Source organism: Cetorhinus maximus, chromosome 21, assembly GCF_964194155.1.
Source record: "Cetorhinus maximus chromosome 21, sCetMax3.hap1.1, whole genome shotgun sequence".
Taxonomy (NCBI): Eukaryota; Metazoa; Chordata; class Chondrichthyes; order Lamniformes; family Cetorhinidae; genus Cetorhinus; species Cetorhinus maximus.
The window spans coordinates 15,898,634-15,925,049 of NC_135899.1; the positions used below are offsets into that span (position 1 = coordinate 15,898,634).

General features: G+C 48.6%; 1 protein-coding gene across 1 annotated transcript in view; it reads left to right on the forward strand.

Moving 5' to 3' along the window:
• LOC144695696 (uncharacterized) overlaps positions 1-24,840 on the forward strand; it is a 68,553-nt gene extending 43,713 nt beyond the window's left edge. The window contains exons 2-6 of the mRNA XM_078566653.1: positions 5,099-5,470; positions 10,237-10,455; positions 13,812-13,977; positions 15,619-16,223; positions 24,591-24,840. Of these exons, the coding sequence (XP_078422779.1) occupies positions 5,126-5,470; positions 10,237-10,455; positions 13,812-13,977; positions 15,619-16,223; positions 24,591-24,824 (1,569 nt within the window). The 5' untranslated portion in view covers positions 5,099-5,125 and the 3' untranslated portion in view covers positions 24,825-24,840. The remainder of the gene's footprint in view (positions 1-5,098; positions 5,471-10,236; positions 10,456-13,811; positions 13,978-15,618; positions 16,224-24,590) is intronic.
• Positions 24,841-26,416: the final 1,576 nt, after the last annotated feature.

A 26,416-nucleotide genomic window follows, 5' to 3' on the forward strand; every position in this document is an offset into this window, starting at 1 on the left:
GTTGCAAATGCTTCAGCCTTGTCTTTTGCACTGATGTGCTGGACTTGCCCATCATTGAGGATGGAGCCTCCTTTATTTGTTTTATTTGCTTTATTTGTGGAGCCTCCTCCTCCAGTTAGTTATTTAATTGTCCACCGCCATTCACAACTTAATGTGGTATGAGTGTAGAGCTTAGATCTGACGCGTTGATTGTGGGATCACTTAGCTCTGTCTATTGCATACTGTCTCCGCTGTTTGGGATGCAAGTGGTCCTGTGTTGTAGGTTCAGTTTGGCACCTCATTTTTAGGTATACCTGGTGCTGCTGCTCCTGTCATGCCCTCCTGCTCTCTTCATTGAACCAGGGTTGATCCCCTGGCTTGATGTTAATGGTAGAGTGGGGGATATGCTGGGCCATGGGGTTACAGATTGTGGTTGTATACAATTCTGCTGCTGATGGCCCACAGCGCTTCATGGATGCCAAATCTTGAGCTGCTAGATCTGTTTGAAATCTATTACATTTAGCACGGTGGTAGTGCCACACAACACAATGGAGGGTATCCTCAAAACGAAGGCGGGACTTCATCTCCACAAGGACTGTCCGGTGGTCACTCCTACCGATACTGTCATGGACGGATGCATCTGCAACAGGTGGATTGGCAAGGACAAGATCAAGTAGGTTTTTTTCCCTCTTGTTAGTTCCCTCACCACCTGCTGCAGGCCCAGTGCCTGAAATCTCTTTCAGGACTCGGCCAACTCGGTCAGTAGTGGTGCTACCGAGCCACTCTTGGTGATCGACATTGCAGTCCCCCATTCAGCGTGCATTCTGCACCCTTGCCACCCTCAGTGCTTCCTCCAAGTGGCGTTCAACATGGAGGAGTACTGATTCATCAGCCTCGGTGGTGGGGAGGATGGTGGGAATGGGTAATCAGCTGGAGGCCTCCATGCCCATGTTCACGTGATGCAATGAGACTTCATGGGGTCCAGAGTCAATGTTGAGGACTCCCAGGCACCTCCCTCCCAACTGTATAGCACTGTGCTGCCACCTCTGCTGGATCCGTCCTGCTGGTGTGACAGGACATACCCAGGGATGGTGACAGAGGAGTCTTGGAAATTGTCTGTAAGGTATAATTTTGGCAGGCTGTTGCTTAACTAATCTGTGGGGTAGCTCTCTCAATAGTAAGGAGGAATTTGCAGGGTTGACAGAACTGAGTTTGCCATTATCGGTTCTGGTGCCTAGGTCAATACCAGTTGGTGACATCTGGTTTTATTCCTTTTTGACTTTTCCATAGTGGTTTCCACAGTGGTTTGGTACAACTGAGGGCCTTGCTAGGCCACATTAGATTGCAATTTGCAGTCAACTAGATTGCTGTGGGTCTGGAGTCTCATTGTAGGCCAGACCGGGTAAGGGTGGCAGATTTCCTTCCCTAAGGGACATTCGTGAGCCAGGTGAGTTTTTATGACAATCAGTGTGCTGAGACTAGCATTAGCCTAGGACTCTGGAATATTAATCCAGTGACACTACCATCACCCCACAATCTCCTCTCTGAAGGAATGTTTCCATACCCAGTGCCCTCTGAGTACTGGAGGAGTGTTTCTGTACCCAGTCACTGTGCCCTCTGAATATCAAAGGAGTGTTTCTGTGCCCAGAGCCCTCTGAGTACTGAAGGAGTGTTTCTGTACCCAGTGCCCCCTGAGTACTGAAGGAGTGTTCCTGTACCCAGTGCCCCCTGAGTACTGAAGGAGTGTTTCTGTACCCAGTGCTCTCTGGGTACTAAAGGAATGTTTCTATACCCAGTGCCCTCTGAGTGCTGAAGGAGCGTTTCCGTACCCAGTCACTGTGCCCTCTGAATATCAAAGGAGTGGTTCTGTACCCATTGCCCTCTGAGTACTGAAGGAGTGTTTCTGGACCCAGTCACTATGCCTTCTGAGTACTAAAGGTATGTTTCTGCATCCCGGGCCTTATCTTTTAAATTATCTCACCACACATTTCCCTGATTTCTCAACTATCTGTAAACAGGGGCTGTGACTTCCTACAACTAGGTTAAACAAACAAATAATTTATTAGTTTTGAATAATGCATTCTCTTGCATTTCTGCCTGAATTCCTCAGATACATTTGTTTGTCAATGCAGAACAGTACATATTTAGATAAACAAGCAGACATTGCACAGTCACCTGACTAAGAAGGCCTGTGTTTGCAACGGTGACCGTAATGACGGCTGTAAACTTGTATAAATGGGATTTCCAAATAACTCCTATAAATAACACCTCCAAATTAATAGCACCAAAACAACTGCTGTTGTTTGGGTTGTGTCTCCAGGCTGCTGGGGTATCCCTCCAGGACTGTCTTGGAGTCTGCACCAATTACTGATTGATCTGCAGGACACTTCCTTGAGCAAACCTTGGGGGAAAATTATAGGGGTTTATGGTTTCAAAAGGATCACACTTTCATTTTCTTTTTGGTCATAAAACTATTGGAGATGGAAGAGAAACAACCGTTTAAGAGACAGGTCATTTGATTAAATCTCTGTCTAAGTATTTGGCAACCATACCCTGGCACGCTGTGTGGATTCGGGCAGGTAGGCCCATTCCAGGCCTCAGTGCCAGACTCTGGGTTTAAATGTCCCACTCAGGCTAACATGGCCAGTTACACCATTCCATTATTCTGTCCATGTGGCACAGCAGGACTTGTATGTGTCTGGAATGACAGCTGGTCTCAATAGGCTTTGGGGTTGTTTTAAGAATTTGAAAGGAATTGATCAGCTACATCACCACTGGCAGCAGAGTCTGGGATAAGGGACCTTAAAATCGGAGCCAGGCCATTCAGGAGAGAGGAGTTTGGAGACACTTCTTTATGCAAAAGGTGAAAGAAGTGTGGAACTATCTCCCACAAAAAAAGCACCAGATGCAATCTCCTCTCACACTTTTAAATCAGAGACCTTTTATTTCTGCCCAGTGGAATAAAAGAATCTGCAGCCAAGGCACATAAATGAAATTCAGATGCAGGTCGGCCATGAGCTCACTGAACAGCAGATTAGGATTGAGGGGCTAAATGGCCACCTTCTGTTACCAACGTGGTTCGGGGGTGGCTTCACCGGTACATTAATGCTCTGGACACGAGCAAAAGCTCCCGCTTGCACCGCCTTGGGGAGGATTTTCCGCTTGTAGGGTGGGCGGGGCGGGCGTCCCCGGGAACAGCCGCGAGACCCACCGCCGCCTGCGACCGGGCTCCGCCCACGATCTCACCCCGACTGGCCAATTAAACACCAGCCAGCATGAAACATGCCCTGGGATCCTCAGCGCCTGCCGGGGTGGGGGCGGAGGGAGCGCGAGCGCGAGCACTGAAGTGTGCGCATGCGCAGGGGGCGGGGTGGTGCGTGCGCTGACCGCTCCCTGGAGGCACCGAGCTGCCTCAGGGAGCTGAGGGACGTTAAAATGAAAAATAAACTTTTTACGTAGGATACAAAGATGTCCCCACATGTGACTCAGTCACATGAAGAGGGACCTGAGAAAAAGGATGCAAAACAAGTTTAATTGTGTTTTTCACCAACCTTTGGAAATCTCATCCCGCCCGTGAATGAGGTTTCGTTAAAAATGCGCAGGCCGCCTGGTCTATTCGCCAGCCGAACGGCTGAGCGGGCAGCGAAAAATACAACTTAACCAATTACTTAAGGATATTAATAGGCCTCTTAATTGTCGGCAGGCGCGTTGCCGCCTCTCATCTGCGCTTGCCAACCGATAGTTCGCCCGGGGGCGGGGTGGGGGTTGTGTGGTGACGTGGGGGCACTCGCGCAATGCCAGCGTGCGCTGCTTCACTCCCGTTCGGGTCGGGCATGAGCTCACCCATGGGACAAAAAAATTCTGGCCCTCGTGTCCTTTTCCCCTGCCGCCAGAGAGAGTTACTCCTCTCCCTCCCCCCTGGTGAACAACGTCTGAAAGCCTGCGTCAGACGTCTGACTCAGATGTGGCTTGAGGCTTCAGCTGTGACTCGCTGTGTAGTGCTCGTGCCTCTGAGTCAGCTGGCTGTGAGTTAACGTTCCAATCCCAAGGCCTCAGCACATTATCCAGCTGATGTGGAAAGGCAGCATTCTGTGATGCTGGAAATCTGAAATAAAACCAGAAAATGCAATAACTTTTGCAAATCCTGATGAAAGGTCACTGTCCTGAGGCGTTAATTCTGTTTTTCTCTCTCCGCAGATGCTGTCAGATATGCTGAGTTTCTCCAGGCAGGGCCATTGAATAATTTTAAGGCAGAGGTAGATATGCTCTTGGCTAACAAGGGGGTCAGGGGTTATCGGGGGTAGGTGTGAATTCAGAGTTGAGGCCACAGTCAGGTCAACCATGGTCTTATTGAATGGAGGAGCAGGCTGGAGGGGCCGAATGGTCTATGCCTGCTCCTAACTCGCCTGTGGGTATATTTGTATGTAGGAAGGTTAGTGCCGAGGGAATGTGGCACTGTCAAAGGATCAGTACTGAGGAAATGCTGCACTGTTAGAGGGTCAGCACTGAGGAAATGCTGCACTGTTAGAGGGTCAGTACTGAAGGAGAACTGTACTGTTAGAGGGTCAGTACTGAGGAAATGCTGCACTGTTAGAGGGTCAGTACTGAGGGAGTGCTGCACTGTCAGGGTGTCAGTACTGAGGAAATGCTGCACTGTCAGAGGGTCAGTACTGAGGAAATGCTGCACTGTTAGAGGGTCAGTACTGAGGGAGTGTTGCACTGTTAGAGGGACGGGACTGGGGGAATTCTGCACTGTTGGAGGGTCAATACTGGGAGCGCTGCATAGTCTGTGGTGCCATCTTTCAGATCAAGTTGGCCCAATATCTAATGTCCTTTCAGGTGGACATAAAATATCTCATGCCAGTATCTCAAAGAAGACCAGGGCCGTTTGCTTTGGTTATCCCTCAACCAACATCGCTAAAACAGATGGTCTGGTCATTATCTCATTGCTGTTTGAAGGAGCTTGCTGTGAGCAAATTGGCAGCTGCATTTCCCACATTACAATAGTGACTCCACCGCATATGGACTCCATTGGCTGTTTGGGATGCCCTGTGGTCATGAAAGGCGCTATATAAATGCAAGCTCTTTCCTTTACGAGATAGCTGTCTTTGTGTTGCAGTGTGAGGAGGTGGAAGCTGAGAGAGGAATGGAGGAAGGAGGATTGACGGACACAGAGGTTCGGAGTGGAACGGCGGGCGCTCGATACAGCGACGCGGACACAGCCTCGCTGGGCATCGGGGGTGAACTGCCTGAGGAAGATCAGATTAAAGGAGCACAAGAGTCGGACTCCAGTGATGCTCAGAGAGACGGGGAGGAAGAGCAGACTGCCCCCTCGCCCTATCTGGAGATCCTCACCGAGCCAACCAATCGCACGGGGAACATCTCTCCTATCATGTGGGTGGGAGATGAGCTTGCAGACCAAGTTAGTCAGAATGAAACATCGCCCATGCCTACATCCTCAGAACTTGATACCAGTGCAGACAGCGGCCTGGTGAGTTGGCTTCATTAAACCCATCTCTCCTCCCCCAGTATTTCCCCCTCCAACCGCTCTTAGTCCCCTGCCCACTGGTGCTTAACTAACAACCCATTGAACCACCAAAGCGCCATCAGCTTTATTGAATCCAACGTCATCTCTGGGATGATAACAGTTGTCATCCTGGTTGGGAGGTTTGAAGGTTCAGTGGGTGGGATGTTGGAGTTGAAATTCATCTGGATGTGTTTTTTTCTAAGAGGGGGGTAGATTTTGGGAAGAGCTTCTATCAGCCCCCGACCCTGGGGGGCTGGAGGGGGAAACATCATTGCCAATACTCCCCAAATGTTGCCCTATCAGATGCTGATTTTGTGGAAGAAGTTTGGGGCCAAGTTCCTGAGCCACCCCCCCACCACCCACCCCGTCCCATCTAGATTTCCTATCCAAGTCCAGCGTATGTTGGTCATTTATTTTCTGTCTTTGAAGAGTTGATGGTGAGCTACCTTTCAGAACCGCCGCAGCCCGTGTAATGAAGGTGCACCCGCGGCACTGTTAGGTTGGGCGTTCTAGGATTTTGACCCAGCGACGGTGAAGGAGCTGGGAGGTGATGGTGTTCCCATGTTGCCACCATGAAGGGGCCGTAAGCAGAGACCCGGGCCTGAAGAAGTCAGATACAATACCTCATCCCCTTGTCCGTTCCTGGCTGCTCTTGAGAAGATGGTGGACTGAGTTTGTATCTGAGTTTGCACTGGGTTAGTTGATGTTGGCCTCACCCTCTCTATCACTGTAATCTCCCCCAGCTCAACAACCCTCCGAGATATCTGCACTTCCCTAATTCCGGCCTCTTGAGCATCTCAATTTTAATCACTGCACAATTGGCAGCCATGTTTTCAGTGGTCTAGGTCCTAAGCTCTGGAATTCCCTTAGTAAAACTCTCTGCCTCTTTTTCCTACCTTACAATGCTCCCTAAAACATTAATCTTTGGCCAAGCTTTTGGCATCTGCCCTAATATCTCCTTATCATGTCACATTTTGTTTGATAATTTTCCTACGAAATACCTTGGGATATTTTATTATTTTAAAAGATCAAGATAAATGCAAATTGTTGTTGTTTTTAATTCATGCAGTATTTCTAAGCAGTACCATACAGAGAAATAAGCAATAATACCCCATTTACCCCTGAGGTAGAGATCTAACCTTCATTAATCCTTTCAATCCTGACCCTCTCTACAATTAGTGAAGGAAAGCTCAAGATTTTTTTATAGCCTTCTAGTCATGCATACTGTCCTTGCTGATTCATTATGGCATGTCAAGTGTTATTGTGAATGAAACGTCCAGATGGTCAATCTGTTTACTATTCAGCAGGTAGCTAATCATCTCAGCCGCATTGCCAGTTCCATCATCTTGAGATTGCCTTGGCTATCTTGTTTCACGATGTAGCAACACGATGAACTCAACAGGCATGAATCATATAATCCTGCTAAAATGTCAACCACATTGTACCTGGGCACATTAAACTTGAAAGCATCCTGGCAATGAGTAATTTTAACCATTTCAGCACAAATCCATGAGGGAATGGTAGTGTAGTGGCAATGTTGTTGGGTTAATAAACTAGCCTAATGTGCTGGGGACAAGGGTTCAAATCCCACCAGGATAGCTGGTGAATTTAAATTTAATTAATTAAAAAATCTGGAATTGAAAGATTATCTCAGTAACAGTGACCATGAAACTATCATCAATTGTTGTAAAAACCTTTCAGGTTCACTAATGCCCTTTAAGGAATAAAATCTGCCATCCTTACCCAGTCTGTCCCACATGTGACTCCAGACCCACAGTAATGTGATTGACTCTTAACTGCCCTCTGAAATGGTCTAGATAGCCACTCAATTGTATCAAACCACGACTGTCAGTGTAGCTACATAATATAGACTGCAGTGGTAAAGAAGGTGGCTCACCACCATCTTCTCAAGGGCAATTAGGGACAGGAAACAATTGCTGGCCTTGCCAGTGACACCCAGGGAAAAAAAAATCTAAGTGCAAAGAAAACAAGAACCTGAATCATGTGAGAATAATCCATGTCCCAACTCTGTGTGCGCACACGCATATAATATATATGGACACATGACTTGGATATCTCAGCAATTATCAGGTAACCTTTGAAGCAAAACCACACAAGGCGAACTAAAGCTTGGTCAAAAATCTAGATTTTAAACAGTGAGGGATATAGACGTGAGCAGAGTTGGCAAATGGATAGGAGAAATGAGCAGACCTTCTTGTTCAATATATCCTCTTGGGCAGTATCTGGGAATGGACACTGGGCAGTGACTGGGTGTTGACAGTGCCTGGGTTTGGACACTGGGCAGTGTCTGTACACACACAGTCACTGCCCAGTGTCTGTGTATGGATGCTGGGCGGTGACTGTATGGACACTGGGTAGCGTCTCTGTATGGACAGTGTGTGTGGGCACTAGGCAGTATCTGTGCACAGGCACTGGGCAGCGTCTGTACACCGGGCAGTGACCGTTTGTGGACACTGGGCAGTGACTGTGTGGACAGTGTCTGTGTATGGACACTGTTGTACATTGGGTGTGGACAGTGTCTGTGTGTAAATATTGGCCAGTGTCTGTGTGTGGATGCTGGGCAGTGTCTGTGTGTGTACACTGGGTGTGGACAGTGTGTGTGTATGGACACTGGGCAGTGACTGTGTGTGTACACTGGGTGTGGACAGTGTCTGTGTGTATATGGATGATGGGCAGTGTCTGTGTGTGTACACTGGGTGTGGACAGTGTCTGTGTGTGTATGGATGCTGGGCAATGTCTGTGTGTGGATGCTGGGCAGTGTCTGTGTGTGGATGCTGGGAAGTGTCTGTGTGTGGACACTGGGTGTGTGTGTGTATGGATGCTGGGCAGTGACTGTGAGTGGACATGGGTGTGGACAGTGTCTGTGTGTGTATGCTGGGCAGTGTCTGTGTGTGGACACTGGGTGTGGACAGTGTCTGTGTGTGGACGCTGGGCAGTGACTGTGTATGGACGCTGGACAGTGACTGGGTGTGGACAGTGTGTGTGGGGACACTGGGGAGTGACCGTGTTTGGGCACTGGGTGTGCACAGTGTCTGTGTATGGACACTGGGCAGCAACTGTTTGTAAACTGGGTGTGGACAATGTCTGTGTGCGAGCACTGGGCAATGTCTGTGTATGGACACTGGGCAGTGACTGTGTGTGTGCACTGGGCAGTGACTGTGTGTGTGCACTGGGCAGTGTCTGTGTATGGACACTGGGCAGTGCCTGTGTGTGTGCACTGGTCAGTGTCTGTGTATGGACACTGGGCAGTGCCTGTGTGTGTGCACTGGGCAGTGTCTGTGTATGGACACTGGGCAGTGACTGTGTGTGTGCACTGGGCAGTGTCTGTGTGTGGACACTGGGCAGTGTCTGTGTGTGGACACTGGGCAGTGCCTGTGTGCGCGCACTGGGCAATGACTGTGTATGGACACTGGGCAGTGACTGTGTGTGGACACTGGGCAGTGACTGTGTGCGCGCACTGGGCAGTGACTGTATTGTGGACACTGGGCAGTGACTGTGAATGGACACTGGGCAGTGACTGTGTCTGGACACTGGGCAGTGTCGGTGTGTCGACATTGGGAAGCGACTGTGTGGACACTGGGCAGTGTCTGTGTGTGGACACTGGATGTGGACAGTGTCTGTGTATGGACACTGAGTGTGGGCAGTGTCTGTGTGTGGACACTGGGCAGTGTCTGTGTGTGGACACTGGGTGTGGACAGTGTCTATGTATGGACACTGAGTGTGGGCAGTGTCTGTGTGTGGACACTGGGCAGTGTCTGTGTGTGGACACTGGGTGTGGACAGTGACTGTGTGGACATTGGGTGTGGACAGTGTTTGTGTGTGGACACTGGGCAGTGTCTGTGTGTGAACATTGGGTGTGGACAGTGTCTTTGTTTGGGCAGTGTCTGTGTGTGGACAGTGTCTGCGTGTGGACAGTGCCTGCGTGTGGACAGTGCCTGTGTGTGGACAGTGTCTGTGTGTAGACAGTGCCTGTGTGTGGACAGCGGGTGTGGACAGTGTTTCTGTGTGAACACTAGGTGAGAGCAGGATTGCAGTTTGCCTGTACTGCCTCCCAGCATTTGAGAATCCTGCCAACACCTTGTGCAATGTGAACAAAACCCTCCTTAGGCTGAACACTGAAGGAATGACCAACCTGTGCAGGAACTTTCCAGCAAGGGGGAGAAGCAGTCACTGCGTGTCACCCTGACCATTTAAGAGTCTGTTCTTTAAACTGCTTCTTGGTAGCGAGAGTCAGAGGTGGCTGAATGGGTAACATGCTGAATCACAGGATCAGGTGTTCAAACCCCGCTTTGGGAATGAGAAATGATGAGAAACACTCTGAGAGAAAGGCCCTGTCTGAAGAGTGAACCTTCCGAGTGAGGATCAATCTGGCCACTCAGCTCAGTGTAACTGATTCAATGATGGGACGTGAAGAAGTTCATCTGCTGAGTTGCCGAACATTCATCCCTCAACCAACCCCAGAACTGATCATGTGCTCACGCCCTGGAATGGGGCTTGAAGCCGTGACCTTCTGACTCAGAGGGGAAGGGGTGAGCACCCAAATTAGAAGGTTCTGATTGGCCGTTCATCTCGTGACTTGCCAACGGGCTGCCAAATCATTGCCCATGAGTCAAGCAGCATTTGGATGGCGATTGGGACCACGAATCATTTAGAGATGCCCTGAGGTTGTAAGAGGCGCTGGTATAAATGCTGAGTCTTTCTTATCGCAGGCCAGAGAGAGTGAAGATGGCGGTGCCCAGGAAGACAATGAGGTGACCGATCAGTCAGCTTCTACAGACACTCACGCCGAGGTGGGTTACCCCAGTTGTCCCACCGACAGGAGTGAGGAGGAGAGTGGCGCCATGCCACACGGTGACTGCAACACTGAAGCTGTAAGGCAACTTAACCTTGACCTGCTGCCCCTGGATACCAGCGACGTAAACAATACGGTGAGCGCCAAATAATTCGGAAATGAGGCTGGGATCATCCTGTTGCTCTGGATAAAGTCATATAGCCTGCCGGTGTGATTAATGGGAACCCTGCGTTTACATTGTTACTGTGTATTAAAGATAGCCAAGGGGGCACACACAGTGAGTTAGCGAACGTACCTGTCGTCTCTGCTAGTTAAGTTACAATACTGTGAGACCGGGTGAACGATTGTAGAACTATAGAAATGTTACAGCGCAGAAAGAGGCCATTCAGTCCATTGTGCCTGCGCCAGCCAAAAGAGAGAAAAAAAGAAACTAGCCGCTCATTTTAATCCCACTTTCCAGCACCTGGTCCGTAGCCTTGTAGGTTACAGCACTTCAGATGCAGATCCAGGTACATTTTTAAATGAGTTGAGCGTTTCAGCCTCAATCACCAACTTAGGCAGTGAATTCCAGATACCCACCACCCTCTGGGTGAAAAAGGTTTACCTAATGTCCCCTCTAATCCTTCCGCCAATCACCTTAAATCTATGCCCCCTGGTAATTGCTAGGAGAAGAAGTCTTTTCTATCCACCCAATTTAGAACAAAGAACAAATAAAAGTACAGCACAGGAACAGGCCCTTCGGCCCTCCAAGCCTGCGCCGATCATATTGCCTGTCAACTAAAACATTTTGCACTTCCGGGGTCCATATCCCTCTATTCCCATCCTATTCACGTATTTGTCAAGCTACCTCTTAAACATCACTATCGTACCTGCTTCCACCACCTCTTCTGGCAGCGAATTCCAGACACTCACTACCCTCTGCGTAAAAAACTTGCCCCGCACATCTCCTCTAAAGTTTTCTCCTCTCACCTTAAATCTATGTCCCCTAGTAATTGACTCTTCCACCCTGGGAAAAAGCTTCTGACTATCTACTCTGTCCATGCCACTCATAATTTTGTAAACTTCTATCAAGTCGCCCCTCAATCTCTGTCGCTCTAGTGAGAACAATCCAAGTTTCTCCAACCTCTCCTCATAGCTAATAACCTCCAGACCAGGCAGCATCCTGGTAAACCTCCTCTGCACCCTCTCCAATGCCTCCATATCCTTCTGGTAATGTGGCGACCAGAATTGCACGCAATATTCCAAGTGTGGCCTAACCAAGGTTCTATACAGCTGCAGCATGACTTCCCAGCTTTTATACTCAATACCCCTGCCAGTGAAGGCAAGCATGCCATATGCCTTCCTGACTACCTTATCCACCTGCGTTGCCACTTTCAGTGACCTGTGGACCTGTACACCCAGATCCCTCTGCCCGTCAATGCACTTAAGGGTTCTGCCATTTACTGTATAATTCCTGCATGTATTTAGGCCCCTCATAATCTTGTACAACTCAGTCAGGTCACCCCTCAGCCTCCTCTGTTCTAAGGAAAACAACCCCAGCCTATCCAATCTTTCCTCATAGCTGCAACTTTCAAGCCCTGGTAACATTCTTGTAAATCTTCTCTGTACTCTCTCCAGAGCTTCCTGTCATGTGGTGACCAGAACTCTACACAAAATTCTAGCTGTGGCCTAACCAGCATTTTAATACAGTTCCATCATTACATCCCTGTTTTTGTATTCAATTTTTGTATTCATTCCATATGTTTTCTTTACCACCTTATCCACCTGTCCTGCCACCTTCAAGGACCTGTGGACATGCACTCCAAGGTCTCTCACTTCCTCAGCCCCTCTCAATATCCTCCCGTTTATTGAGTATTCCCTTGCTTTGTTTGCTCTCCCCAAATGCATTATCTCACACTTTTCCAGTTTGAATTCCATTTGCCATTTCTCCGCCCACTCAACCAAACCATTGATGTCATTCTGGAGTTGACAGCTATCCTCTTCACTATCAACTACACGGCCAATTTTTGTGTCATCTGCAAATTTCCCAATCATGCCTCCCACATTTAAGTCTGAATCATTAATATATACAACAAACAGCAAGGGCCCCAACACTGTCCCTGTGGAACACCAGTGGAAACCATTTTCCATTCGTAAAAACATCCATCGACCATTACCCTTTGTTTCCTGTCACTGAGCCAATTTTGGATCCAACTCGCCACATTCCCCTGTATCTCAATGGATCTCACTTTTTTGACAAGTCTACCATGTAGGATCTTGTCAAATGACTTACTAAAATCCATGTAGACAATATACATTGCACTATCCTCAATCATTCATGTTACATCCTCAAAAAAGTCAATTAAGTTAGTAAGGCATGATCTTCCCCTCACAAAACCATGCTGGCTATCCCTGATCAATCAATGCCTTTCTAAGTGACACTTTATCCTGTCTCTCAGAATTGATTCCAATAATTTGCCCACAACTGAAGTCTGTCTGACCGGCCTATCATTTTCTTGCCGATCCCTCACAAACTTGTTAAATAATGGTACAACGTTCACAGACCTCCAATCCTCTGGGATCTTGCCTGTATCTAGTGAGGATTGGAAAATCATCCTCAGAGCATCTGCTATTTCCTACCTGGCTTCCTTTAACAGCCTGGGATACAATCCATCTGGCCCTGGTGATTTATCCATCTTCAAAGATACCAGTCCTTCCAGTACTTCCTCTGTCCCTATGATTATTGTATCCAATATTTCACACTCCTCCTCTTTAACTAGAATGTCTGCATCATCCCTCTCCTTAGTGAAGACAGAGACAAAGAACTCATTGAGAGCCCTGCCCATATCGGCTGCATCCTCCCACAAGTTACCATGTACATCTCTGATAGGCCTTACCTTTTCCTTAGTCATTCTCTTGCTCTTAATGCACTGGAAAGACAACTTTGGGTTTTCTTTGATTTTACCTGCCAATATTTTTTCGTATCCTCTTGGCTTTCCTACTTTCCATTCACCCCTGTACTTTCTATACTCCTCTCGGTTTTCTACAGTATTAAGTCTTTTGTGACTGTCATAAGCTTTCTGTTTCTGCTTTATTTTACCCTGTATGCTTCTGGATAATCAGGGGGCGCTAGGATTGGCAGTAGCACCCTTTTTTGAATGGGTTTTCTCCTCTCTCTATTGTCCGAAAGGGCTCTGGATGAAATCGGGGCAATCCTAGCTCAATCCTCAATGGATGGATCAAATAAGTAAAATTGTGCAGTGGAGAAGCAGGCGATTCAGCCCAAAAGGTCTGTGCTGGTGTTTATTCTCCACGCGAGTTCCCTTCTTCCCCTTCCTCATCTCAGCTCATCAACATATCCTCTGTTCCTTTCTCCCCGACCAAAGAATCATGGTAGAAGTGGACAAAAAGCTACTTCATTGGCCATTTTTGGAGCCGCCTTCTACCAGGACTTGGTTGGGATTGGCTGACTGGGATGTCACTTAATGTCATGCTGTCTCTCTCACTCTGCAGATTGAAAGCTTGACCCCCGACTTCTGTGACCGTGAGGTATTCTTTGATCTGGTGTGGGAGATCCAGAGCAGACGTCTCAATGACCAACGGTGCTCCTTCCGTAAGAAGATCAAAGACCGTCGAGCATGTAGATCAATGCCCTCATCACCTGTGGAAAAAGAAAGAAGTGAGGGATTTAAACTATGCCTCCACAATTCTATCACTTATTTACTGCTACAACATCAATTATCAATGATTGTTTTCAGTCCTTATATGGGTCTCGCAGAATGCGCTAGTGCTCTTTTCCCATTGTAATTTTCCCATCTCTCCATGTTTAGTCCAGGCCATCTCCCAGGACCCCATCCAGCTAGGTGTCCAATATCTCAGTCTTCACAGGGAGCTTTACTCTGTATCTAACCCGTGCTGTACCTGTCCTGGGAGTGTTTGATGGGACAGTGTAGAGGGAGCTTTACTCTGTATCTAACCCCGTGCTACACCTGTCCTGGGAGTGTTTGATGGGACAGTGTAGAGGAAGCTTTCCTCTGTATCTAACCCCATGCTGCACCTGTCCTGGGAGTGTTTGATGGGACAGTGTAGAGGGAGCTTTACTCTGTATCTAATCCCGTGCTACCTGCCCTGGGAGTGTTTAATGGGACAGTGTAGAGGGAGCTTTACTCTGTATCTAACCCGTGCTGTACCTGTCCTGGGAGTGTTTGATGGGACAGTGTAGAGGGAGCTTTCCTCTGTATCTAACCCCGTGCTGCACCTGTCCTGGGAGTGTTTGATGGGACAGTGTAGAGGGAGCTTTACTCTGTATCTAACCCCGTGCTGTACCTGTCCTGGGAGTGTTTGATGGGGACAGTGTAGAGGGAGCTTTACTCTGTATCTAATCCCGTGCTACCTGCCCTTGGAGTGTTTGATGGGACAATGTAGAGGGAGCTTTACTCTGTATCTAACCCCGTGCTGTACCTGCCCTGGGAGTGTTTGATTGGGCAGTGTAGACGGAGCTTTACTCTGTATCTAACCCCATGCTGTGCCTGTCCTGAGAGTGTTTGATGTGTATAGTGTAGAGGGAGCTTTACTCCCTGCCTAACCTGTGCTGTACCTGCTTTAGGAGTGTTTGATGGGACAGTGTAGAGGGAGCTTTACTCTGTATCTAACCCCGTGCTGTACCTGCCCTGGGAGTATTGGATGGGGACAGTGTAGGGGGAGCTTTATTTACTCTGTGTCTAACCCATGGTGTACCTGAGCCGAAAAAACACTGTTGAATAATAATTTACCCTATAGGACAAAGGTGCAGGCATTTTACTTTGTTGGTAACACATATTGTGCCAGGATTTCTATGGGAATATACATTAATATCATTTTTTGCATATGGTTGTGTGCATTGACGTGTTTTTGCAAATGAATGCATATATGGATACATATATGTACATGGATGTAGATGTGTGCAATAATGTGGTAGTGTACATGGATCTGTGCATGTGTGTATGGATGTACATGTGTACATGAATGTGTGGGTTTACATGGATGTGCAGATGTACATCGATGTGTGTGTGTACACGGGTGTGGATTTGTACATCGATGTGTATGTGTATATGGATGTGCATGTGTACATGGGTGTGTATGTGTATGGATGTACATGTGTAGATTTACATGGATGTGAATGTGTACAAGTGCTTATATGTTTACAGGGATGGGTGTGTGAGTGTGTGTGTGTGTGTGTGTGTATTCGTACAAATGGAGGTAAAAATAATGAAAGCTGGAGAGATGAAGTTGAACTGAAATATTTTCATTCCCCTCTGCTGATTTTTCACCTTTTTTGCAGCTTTCTTTCCCTCTATGTCTTCACTGCAAACGGAAGAATTCTTCAACCTAATTGCCTACTCCCAGAGCCGTCGCCTTGACGATCAGCGGGCGGACTTTGAAGACTCCCCCACAGTTGAACTCAGCTCACCTTTTCCTGAGGGAACTGTTGAGTACCTGGCTCCAGTAGGAAGGACAGTATCTCCAACGCAGCGAGGGGAATCTCCAGCAACCACTCCAACAGAGGGAAACAAGTCTGCAGCCGAGGAAGCCGAGATTCCAAGGGAAGAGGAGATTCCAGCAGAGGATGAGCAGGATCCAGTAGAGAGGGAGGAGTTCCCAGCAGAGGGAAATCAGATTCCAGCAGAGCGGGAAGACAATCCAGCAGAGAAAGAAGAGCTCCCAGTGGAAAGCGAGAAGATTCCCGCAGAGGGAGAGGGGAATCCAGCAGAGGGAGTGGAAATTCCAGCAGAGAGAGAGAAGCTCCCAGCAGAAGGGGATGAGGTTCCAGCAGAGAGGGAGGAGCTTCCAGCAGAGAAAGGGGAGGCTGCAGCAAAGGAAGAGACGAATCCAGCAGCGAAGAAGGAGCCAGATGATGACCTCTACAACACCATCTTGATACATCAGGTACAGGGAAATGAAAGGGTAAACTCTTTATCTGAGTGGAAGGAGGGAATAGGCAGCCCATAAAAGGAACATTTTCCCATTGTTCCCTTTGTCCAATGATTTGTAGGTGTACATTCATTGGGAAGGTACTTGGTTAGTCACACCTGGATTCCGTAGACTGGAGCTCTTTTCTCTAGAAAAGAGAAGACTTAGGGGTGATCAGATAGAGGTCTTCAAGATTATGAAAGGGTTCAATAGGGTATATGTAGAGAAGATGTTTTCCCTTGCTGGTGGGTCCAGAACCAGGAGACATAAATAAAAGATAATCACTTATAAATCCTATGAAGAACTCAGGCGAAATTTCTTTATCCAGAGAGTGACTAGAACATGGAACTCACCACCACAGGGAGTAGATGAGGTTTCGGCTGATAAGTGGCAAGTAACATTCATGCCACACAAACGCCAGGCAAGAGGGAATCTAACCAATTCCCCTTGTCATTCAATTACATTAACCATCGCTCAATCGCCCACCATTGACCAGAAACCGTACTGGACTAACTATATAAATACTGTGGCTACAAGAGCAGGTCAAAGGCTAGGAATTCTATGGAGGGTAACTCACCTCCTGGCTCCCTAAAGCCTGTCCACCATCTACAAGGCACAAGTCAGGAGTGTGATGGCATACTCTCCACTTGCCTGGATGATGCAGCTCCATTAACACTAAAGATGGTCGACAACATGCAGAATAAAGCAGCCCACTTGATCGGCACCCCATCTATCACCTTGAACATTCACTCCCTGCATCACGGGTGCACAGTAGCCACAGTGTGTGCCATCTACAAGATGCACTGCAGCAATTCACCAAGGCTCCCTCAACAGCACCGCCAAAATCCTGGAACTCCCTTCCTAACAGCACTGTGGATGTACCTGGAACATGTGGGCTGCAGCGGTTCAAGAAGGTGGCTCACCACCACCACCTTCTCAAGGGCAGTTAGGGATGGGCAATAAATGTTGACCCAGCCAGCGACACCCACATCCCATGAAAGAATAAAAACAAAGAAGCAGGTAAGGGGAAGATAGTCAAGTTTATGAGGGAGAAAGGAGTCGAGGGGTATGTTGATTGGGTTAGATGGAGGCTCATGTAGAACATAAACTAAGTTCAATTGATTGATTTGCAGAACCCCATTAATAGTATCCACAGTTACATAGCAATTACAGCACAGAAACAGGCCCCTCTTGCTCACAGGGATAAAAACAGAAAATGCTGGAAATACTCAGCAGGTCTGGCAGTGTCTGTGGAGAAAGAAACAGTGTTAACGTTTCAGGTCAGGGACTTCTCTATGGAACGGAAGGAAAGTAAAAATGTAATAGGCTTTGTGCAGTGAAAGGGGAAACGAGGAGGACATAGAGAGGGAAAGGTCTGTTATAGGGTAGAGGTCAGGATAGGTGGAATGACAAAAGATTCCATGTTACAAAAGGCAAAGGAGTGGTAATGGCGGGCATAAAGAAATTAAAGGTTTATTGCTGCTTTTTGCATGTGCTGGTCTTAATCTTCTTTGTCATGTTATTCTTTTCGGACATAGCTTTCATTATTCTGCCATTCACGCTCACTCTAGACAAATCTTTTGTTTCTTACGACAACTATTTTCATTTTCTTTGCCTTTTGTAACATGAAAACTTTTGACATTTAGGGGGGTATTTAATGGAGGCGATGGGGGTCTCGGCCCCGCGACATCTTTTTTCGGGAAGGCCCACAACATCTTGTGCCATTCAGGAACTTGACAGTCCAGGAACAGGCCTTTCCTGGAATCAAGGGCCCTGGGCAGAAGCCCCACCCACCAGAGCTGTCAGCCAATCAGAGGCTGGCAGCTCTATTGAATGACAGCACCATCAGTGTGAGACTCTTAAACAGGGAGAATCGCTTCCCTCTGAGGTCCAGACCCCGTAACAAATATCAATGACACAAGACAACTTTGGATACAATTTCCACTTTACGTGGAAAACCTTTATTGACCCGCTAAGCAATAGTATATACTTACAACACCAGTTGCTTACTGAGACCTGAGTGCCAGAGCTCATTCCCAGGTGGTCAGTCTGCTGAACGGATTCTTCCGCACGACTTCCCGTGACCAGCCAAGTCACGCTTCCCTGGCCGCAGGAAGAAAGCCATTTACACAGAGAGGCCATTGTCTATGAGGGTTGTTGTGGACAGAGTGTCTGAGTGCCATTAGCCTGGGCAACCACCCAGTGACATGTCCTGATGTATGTGTGTGTCTGTGTATATTTGTCTGTGTTCATGTTTCCCTGTTCAGTTAAACTATCCTTATTTTTAAGAAGTCCAGTACGAGCCCCAGCAATAGTGTTTTCGGTCAAAATCCTCCTCCCTTCATCCTGATGTCCTCCTCGCTGGTGCGTTTGCTTGCAGGCTCCCTGGGAGGGGGTGATCCCTTGTTCAAAGGCACTTTTAAGTAAAATGTAACCCAGTTGTGGTGTGGAGCAGCGTGTGGAGTTCACTGGGTGGCAGGAACATGGAGGACATCAGTACGAAGGGAGTAGAATGCTAACCAAAGACATCATCACTGGGGCTCACATTGAACTTTTTAAAGATAAAGACAGTTTACTTGAACAGGGACATACACACACACACAAACAGACACACACACACACAGACTCAGAGACACACACACACACACACAGACACAAACAAGTACACACACACAGACATGCACACACAGACACACACACTCATGCAACACTCACAGGCACATACACACACACAACACACACATACACACAGACACACACATGCAACACACACACATACACGCAACACATACAGAGACACACACAGACAAGCACACAACACACACACACACAGATACACACAGACACACACAACACATACACACACAGAGACACATACACGCATACACACAAACACAACACACACACAGACACACAGATACACACACACAACGCACACAGACACACACACACAAATACATCAGGACATGTCATTAGGTGGTGGCCCAGACTAATTGCACTCAGACACTCTGCCCACAACAACCCTTATAGACAATGGCCTCCCTGTGTAAATGGCTTTCTTCCTGCCTTATCAAGGTACAGATTACTGGAGACATCCCCTGCTAAGTGCAGGAAATGGCCACATGCAGGTGTCTTGCAAAGGCATGGTGGGATTGATAAGGCACTGAAACCCAATCGGATGACTCGATTTGAGGTATTAGCTTATATGTCAAGGGACCAGGGTTGGAAAGGGGCATAAAAGCCACAGCCACAAGGACAGTGTTGCTGCAGCCAGGGAAGCGTGACGTGGTCAGTCACGGGAAGGCGTGCAGAGGAATCTGTTCAGCAGACTGACCACGTGGGAATGAGCTCTGACACTCGGGTGTTACTAAGCAATTGGTGTTGTGAGTACTTACTATTGCTTAGTGGGCCGATAAATGTTTTCCACATAAAGTGGAAATTGTGTCCAAAGTTGTTTTGTGCCATGGATACCTATTACAGGGTCTGGACTTTAGAGGGAAGTGAGACCCCCATCTTAAGGATCTTACTCCGGGGACGCGGTGGCTGTTGCTGGTACAACACTCATCCGAGGCCTAGGAGCATGGATGGACCCAGGCCACAGGCGAGTGACGGCATGAGTTGGGGTGGGGGGGGGGTCACGGGGTGGGGGTTAGGAGTGGGGTGCGGGGTGGGGGTTATGCAGCAAGACTAAAGGGGTGTCTCTCATTGGATCTCGGTCTTCCAAGTGCCTATGAACAAGGGTCCCTCAACCCCGACTCCCCCGGGAGCCCGCAAACAAACGGGGTTTGTTTGTTTTGCTCCCTGCATGGCAGGCCCACCCCGCCCACCACTGAATGAATTAATACCAGCACCAGCGGGATACGGCCCTGAAATAATTGCTCACTTCAGGGCCTTAATTGGCAGCGGTGGTGGGAAGCCTTTTCTGGGCCTTCTTCCAGTCAGGGTGCAGGCAGAATGGTGGCGAGGTTCCCACCTGCACCCCTGACTCTAATTAAGTGCCCTCGCCGCTACCTGCATTAAATCCTGCCCTTAAATCCGACTTGCTGAGCGTTTCCACATTTTCTGCTTCTAGATCATAAAACATAGGAGCAGAAATTAGGCCATTCGGCCCATCGAGTCTGCTCCGCCATTCAATCATGGCTGATAAGTTTCTCAACCCCATTCTCCCGCCTTCTCCCCGTAACCTTTGATCCCCTTACATATCAAGAACCTATCTATCTCGGTCTTAAATACACTCAATGACCTGGCCTCCACAGCCTTCTGTGGCAATGAATTCCATAGATTCGCCACTCTCTGGCTAAAGAAGTTTCTCCTCATCTTTGTTCTAAAAGGTCTTCCCTTTACTCTGAGGCTGTGCCCTCGGGTCCTAGTCTCTCCTACTAATGGAATCATCTTCCCCACGTCCACTCTATCCAGGCCTTTCAGTATTCTGTAAGTTTCAATCAGATCCCCCCTCATCCTTCTAAACTCCATCGAGTATAGACCCAGTTTCTATTTCATATTTCCAGCACCTGCAGTATTTCCCTTTTGTCCCATTACTTACGGAGTTGGTGCTAACGTAAATTTGTCCATAACATATTTTGGATGGTGTAATGAATCTGCCTAAGTCCATTTATTTTTTTTTTAATTCATTCCCAGGATGCGGGTGTCACTGGCTGGGCCAGCACTTACTGCCCATCCCTATTGCCCTCGAGAAGGTGGTGGTGGACCACCTTCCTGCAATCAACTGGGGTGGTTTGCTGGGCCATTTTGGAGACCAGTTAACAGTCAACCACATTACTGTGGGTCTGGAGTCACTTATAAGCCAGACTGGGCAGCTCTCCTTCCCTAAAGGACATGAGTAAGCTATTGGTGGATGAATGAGGAACTGAAGCAGTGTTGCTGCAAACTGGTGTCAACAGATAAACTGCAGCATCAAATTATATAAAGTAGGAAGTGGCGAAATTGGAAGAGCTTTTTGGATGTCACCTCTCAGTAGGTGAAAGTGTTTTATTCTGGCAGCTGAGGCTTTACAGCTGCTCATGAGATTATCAAACACTGTCCTCGCAGTTACTTCAAACACCTTCAATATTAGATATTCAGGATAAGACTAATGGATAACCACAGCTTACAAGAGAATTATGTAGAATGTACAGCACGGCTCAACTGGTCTACATTGGTCTCCACATGAGCCTTCCCCTGCCCTTCTTCACCTAACCTCATTAACATGCCTTTCTATTTCCTTCTCCCTCATGTACTTATCTAGGTCCCCCTGAACTGCATCGATGCAACTCACGTCAACCACTCCATGGTGTAGCGAGTTCCACATTCTCGCTGCTCTCTGGACAAAGATGTTGCTTCAGGATTCCCTAATGGATTTATTGATGACTATCTTATACTTATGTCCCCTAGACTTTGGTCTCCCCCACGCCCCCCACCCAGCCCCTCACAAGTGGAAACATCTTTTCCACATCTACCCTCTGAAACTCCTAATTGCCTCTCTCAGGTCACCCCCACCGCGACTTCCCCCACTCTAGAGAAAAGAGGCTGTTCAGCCATTCCTGATAGGTGTAACCCTACTGAGGTGCAGGCTGCCCGTTGGACCGCCTGTTTGAACACACCCAGGACAACAGGCGTGGGTAACACGGTGTAAGTGACTGTTTCGGGAATGGCACTGCAAAGTGGATAGTTTTTGTGGTGGAGACTGTGCTTGTGACCTGCACTTCATACATGTTCCCAGCAGAGGGAGGTGGGTCCTGCAGGTTGAAGAGGCCGATTTTCCTCCCCCTCCCTGCGTCTGTGGCTATACGGTTGCACAGGCACAGGAAATTCAGGGGAAGCAAAATGCCTATCGCACTCCCCACGCACCCCCCCCACCCACCCCCGGCCTTTAGAAAAGCACGTCCCATGACCCCATCCATTTAAATTCATTGACAGAAATGTTGCTGGAGTATTTGGGGCACAAGTGGGGGAAGGGGTAGGAGTGGGTGAGCGGGGCCAGTCCCATGGCGACTGATCACTCTGTCAGTGTGAAATCGCCAGCGCCAATATTAGTGTCGGATGCTCGACGTGTTTGTCTGACATTCATCTGCCAGCCATTTAACAGAGGGCTTTATCTGCCCATTGCAAATGTGTTGGAATCTGTATCGAGAGACGTTTCACACAAATGTAGGTCTGCCAGACCAGGTAAAATGGAGTTTTTTTTTTAATTACAATGAGTTTAGGTAAAAGAAAGAACTTGTTTTTATACAACATCTATTAGAATCTCAGGATGTCCCAGTGCACTTTACAGCCAATCAAGCACCTTTTTGAAAAGCGGATGCTGGAACCCTGAAATAAAAACAGAAAGCACTGGAAACGCTCAGGAGGTCATGGCAGCACCTCCAGCATGAGGCCGTCACCAAACATATCTTCCCCTCCCTTTCCATATTCCATGGGGACCATTCCCTCTGTGACACCCTGGTCCACTCCTCAATTGCCCCCAACATCTCGTCCCCTTCCACGCAAACGCAGGAGATGCAACACCGCCCTTTTGCCTCCTCTCCCCTCACTGTCCAAGGCACCAAACACTCCTTCCAGACGGAACAGTAACTTATATGCACTTCTTTCAATCTAGCATGGCGCATTGGCTGCTCACAATGCGGTCTCCTCTACATTGGGAGACCAAACGCAGATAGGGTGACCGCTTTGCAGGACACCTCCGCCCAGTCTGCACGCATGATCCCAAGCTCCCGGTGACCTGTCATTTTAACTCTCCACCTTGGTCTCATGCTGAGATCTCTATCCTCGGTCTGCTGCACTGTTCCAGTCTTTTGTTTAATTTTTCATTCAAGGGATGTGGCCATCGCTGGCTAAGCCAGCATTTATTGCCCATCCCTAATTACCCTTGTTCAGGGAGGGCACTTTTTAAGAGTCAACCAGGCCAGTTTAGATAAGGACAGCAGATTTCCTTCCCCAAGGGGCATTTTGAACCAGTTTTTTTGCGACAATCGACAATGGTTTTCGACAGACTTTTAATTCCAGATTTTTATTGGATTCAAATTTCACCATTTGCCATGGTGGGATTTGAAACCAGGTCCCTGGGATACCAGTCCCGTGACAACACTATACCACCACCTCTGTAAGCCTGAGGAATAGCAACTCATCTTTCAGTTAGGCACTTGACAACCTCCCGGACTCAACTTTGAGTTCAACAATTGCGGACCGTAATCTCTGCTCCACTTTGTTTCCTTTCCTTTGCCTCTTCATTTTTTCTTCTCTCAGTCAGCAGCTCACCTGCGCTCAGCGCATCTTTTGTTCCTTTCTTTGCCCCAGCACCATCCCCTTTGGCCCTGGAAGACTAACTCTTCTGTCTTTCAATCTTAGGGTCTTCCTCCCTATCACAGACCTCCCTTTTTGTCCTTGTCCCACCCACCCCTTGCTCAAATCCTATCGCATCCCTAACTTTTCCCAGTTCTGATGAAAGCTCACCGACCTGAAGCGCTAAGTACTTCTTTGCCAAGGCACTGTGGGAAATTTGTATACACCAAACTCCCACAAACAGCAAGGGCCAGATCATCTGTTATCCATCCCGCCAAAGCCGAAAGGGAAAGACTGTTTCTTCTGGGGAGGCAGGCCCATCTCGGGGAGGCATCACTATAAACTTGTCGCTAACAGGGTAAGGATAGAGGTTAGGAGGGAATTTCTACACACACACTGTTAATGGACTGTGCAATGCTTTGCCACTAGGAATGACTACCCACAGTCTCTAATCCTGGTGGCGGATGGATGGGGGTTGGGGGGGTCGGAGGTGTGGATGTTGGCGCTATTCGCAGCAGGAATTTCGGAACGCCCCATAAAAACATATGGCACAGAAGGAGGCCCATCATCCCTGTGCTGGCCCTTTGAAAGAGCCGCACAGTTTGAACCATTCCCCTACTGTTTTACCGCAGAGCTGCAAATTTAACCTCTTCGAGTTTACATCCCGTTCCCTTTTGAATCGGAAGACCCCCTCCCCCCCTCCGCTCCCGGGAACTGGGCTGGACTGCGATGCCCCACTTAGTCGAATAGCTCACCGGCAAGGTTTGTGTGAGAAGAGCGAGTTTTGAGGGGTTGAAGGAGCCTAAGGGCCGGGGAGACACGCCTCGGCGGGGAGGTTAAGGTCTTCAGGGGAGGAGGCTCATAGTGGTTTGGATTGGGGATTCGAACCCACGCCCCCCCCCACCGGTTCGGGGCTTCAGAGGTGCGAGCAGCGGCCGCGGAGCCAGGGCTGACACCGGGAGCGGGGCTGAAGGGCGGGGAATTTATTCTGGGATGTGAGGGGGCAGCTGGCAATGAAGTAACCCATTTTGTTCTCTCTCTGCTCCCTCTCTCTGCCTCCTGCAGTCAGCCACTGCTCGGATTGAGGATCAGCGCAGCCACCCTCCCGCCTACAGCTCCCAGGCCTTCTTCGACCTGCTGCAGCGTCTGCAAGAGCAGCGGATGGACGAGCAGCGGGCGCCCCTGCCGCCGGGCCTGGCACCGAAGCGGGTGCCCAATCGGCTTCAGGAGGAGCGCCGGGGCTCCATCTTCTCTCCCCTGCTGAAGGGCATGTCCCAACGCCGCGCCAACCCTAGCTAAAGAGGAGGCAGCAAAAGAGAATTCAACATAGAAATAAATGAATGAATAAAAACCGCGGGAGAAAGGAAACCAACCAGGCGACACCACACACAAAAAAAATTATGCCCATTATATATATATATCTCCACATTCATCAGCGAGGTTGGCAACGTGGAAACTAAGCTGGGCGTTACGGTCAAAGATATTGCAGCGCAGAAGCTGGATAACCTGAGAACAGCCAAAGGAACAAACTCTAACCTCCCCCTGACCCGCATCTAGATGGCATTAAAATTGTGACTTTTGTCACATCCTTTTGTCTGTGACATCTTTTGATTATCTGCTCCTATCACTGCTTGCTTATCCCCATAATCACCCCACCCTCAACTTCTCTCTCCCCCTCACCCCGCCCCCCACCTTAGACCAGCTTATATTTCACCTCTCTCCTAACTATACTTCAGTTCTGCCGAAGGGTCATGAGGACTCTAAACGTCAACTGTTTTCTTCTCCACCGATGCTGCCAGACCTGCTGAGTTTTTCCAGGTAATTCTGTTTTTGTTTTAAAATTGTGACTGCTCGGAGCTGGGCCACCCTGCGGCAGGGAAATGGCTCCGCTCCTCCTGATTTAACACCCTCGTTAAAGTCAGAGGCGTTTGGCACCTTCCTCCCTGCCCCGCCCCACCTCAATTCACCACTGCTGCTCCTGGTTTGCACCCCCCCCACCCCACCCTCCCTCCTGCTATTCTGATGGTTCTGGAGTTACCGAGTCCCCCCCCCCCCACCCACTTAAGGTGCTGCTTAAAACCTACCTCTTGGACCAAGCTTTTGACCACCTGCGCCGACTGTCGCTGTCTTGGGTGTGATCCCAATATCTTTTTGCCTGATAATGCTCCCGTGAAGCGCCTTGGGTATGTTTTCCTACCTTACAAGCGCCATGTAAATGCAAGTTGTTGTTGTTGTTGTTGTCAAATATCGTCAGGGGATTTAAGCTGTGATTCAGCTCAATCCTGTCCATCATACAACAGCCTTCTTTGGGGACAGTGGAGTGGGGGCTTGGTGGGGGGCAAGGGATGCTGGTGAGCCAGTGTTCACTGGAGTGGGCCACCCCTCCCCCCACTGGCGAATCTCTCCCTCTCCACCTTACCCTCCACCTCCATCCAGGCCACTGATATGAAATGTTATGACTCAGCTACTGTCCAGTTGAGACCTTCACCAAGAGTGGGTCAAATAGTTGTTGTTCATCACACGTTCTTGTGATGGGATTGTCGCTAACAAGGCCAGCATTCCATGCCCATTCCAAATTGCCCATGAGATGGAGGTGTTGAGCTGCCTCCTCGAATTGTTGGAGCCCATCTCATGTCGTACCCAAAGTGCTGTTAAGGGAGGGACTTCCAAAATTTTGACCCAGCGACAGTGAAGGAACAGCGACATATTTCCAAGACAGGGTGGTGTGTAACTTGGAGGGGAACTTCCAGGTGGCGGAGTTCCCACCTATCTGCTGCCCTTGTCCTTCTAGGTGGTAGAGGTTGCGGGTTTGGAAGGTGCTGTGCAAGGAGCCTTGGTGAGATCCTGCAGTGCATCTTGTGGATGCTACACACTGCTGCCACTGTTCATCG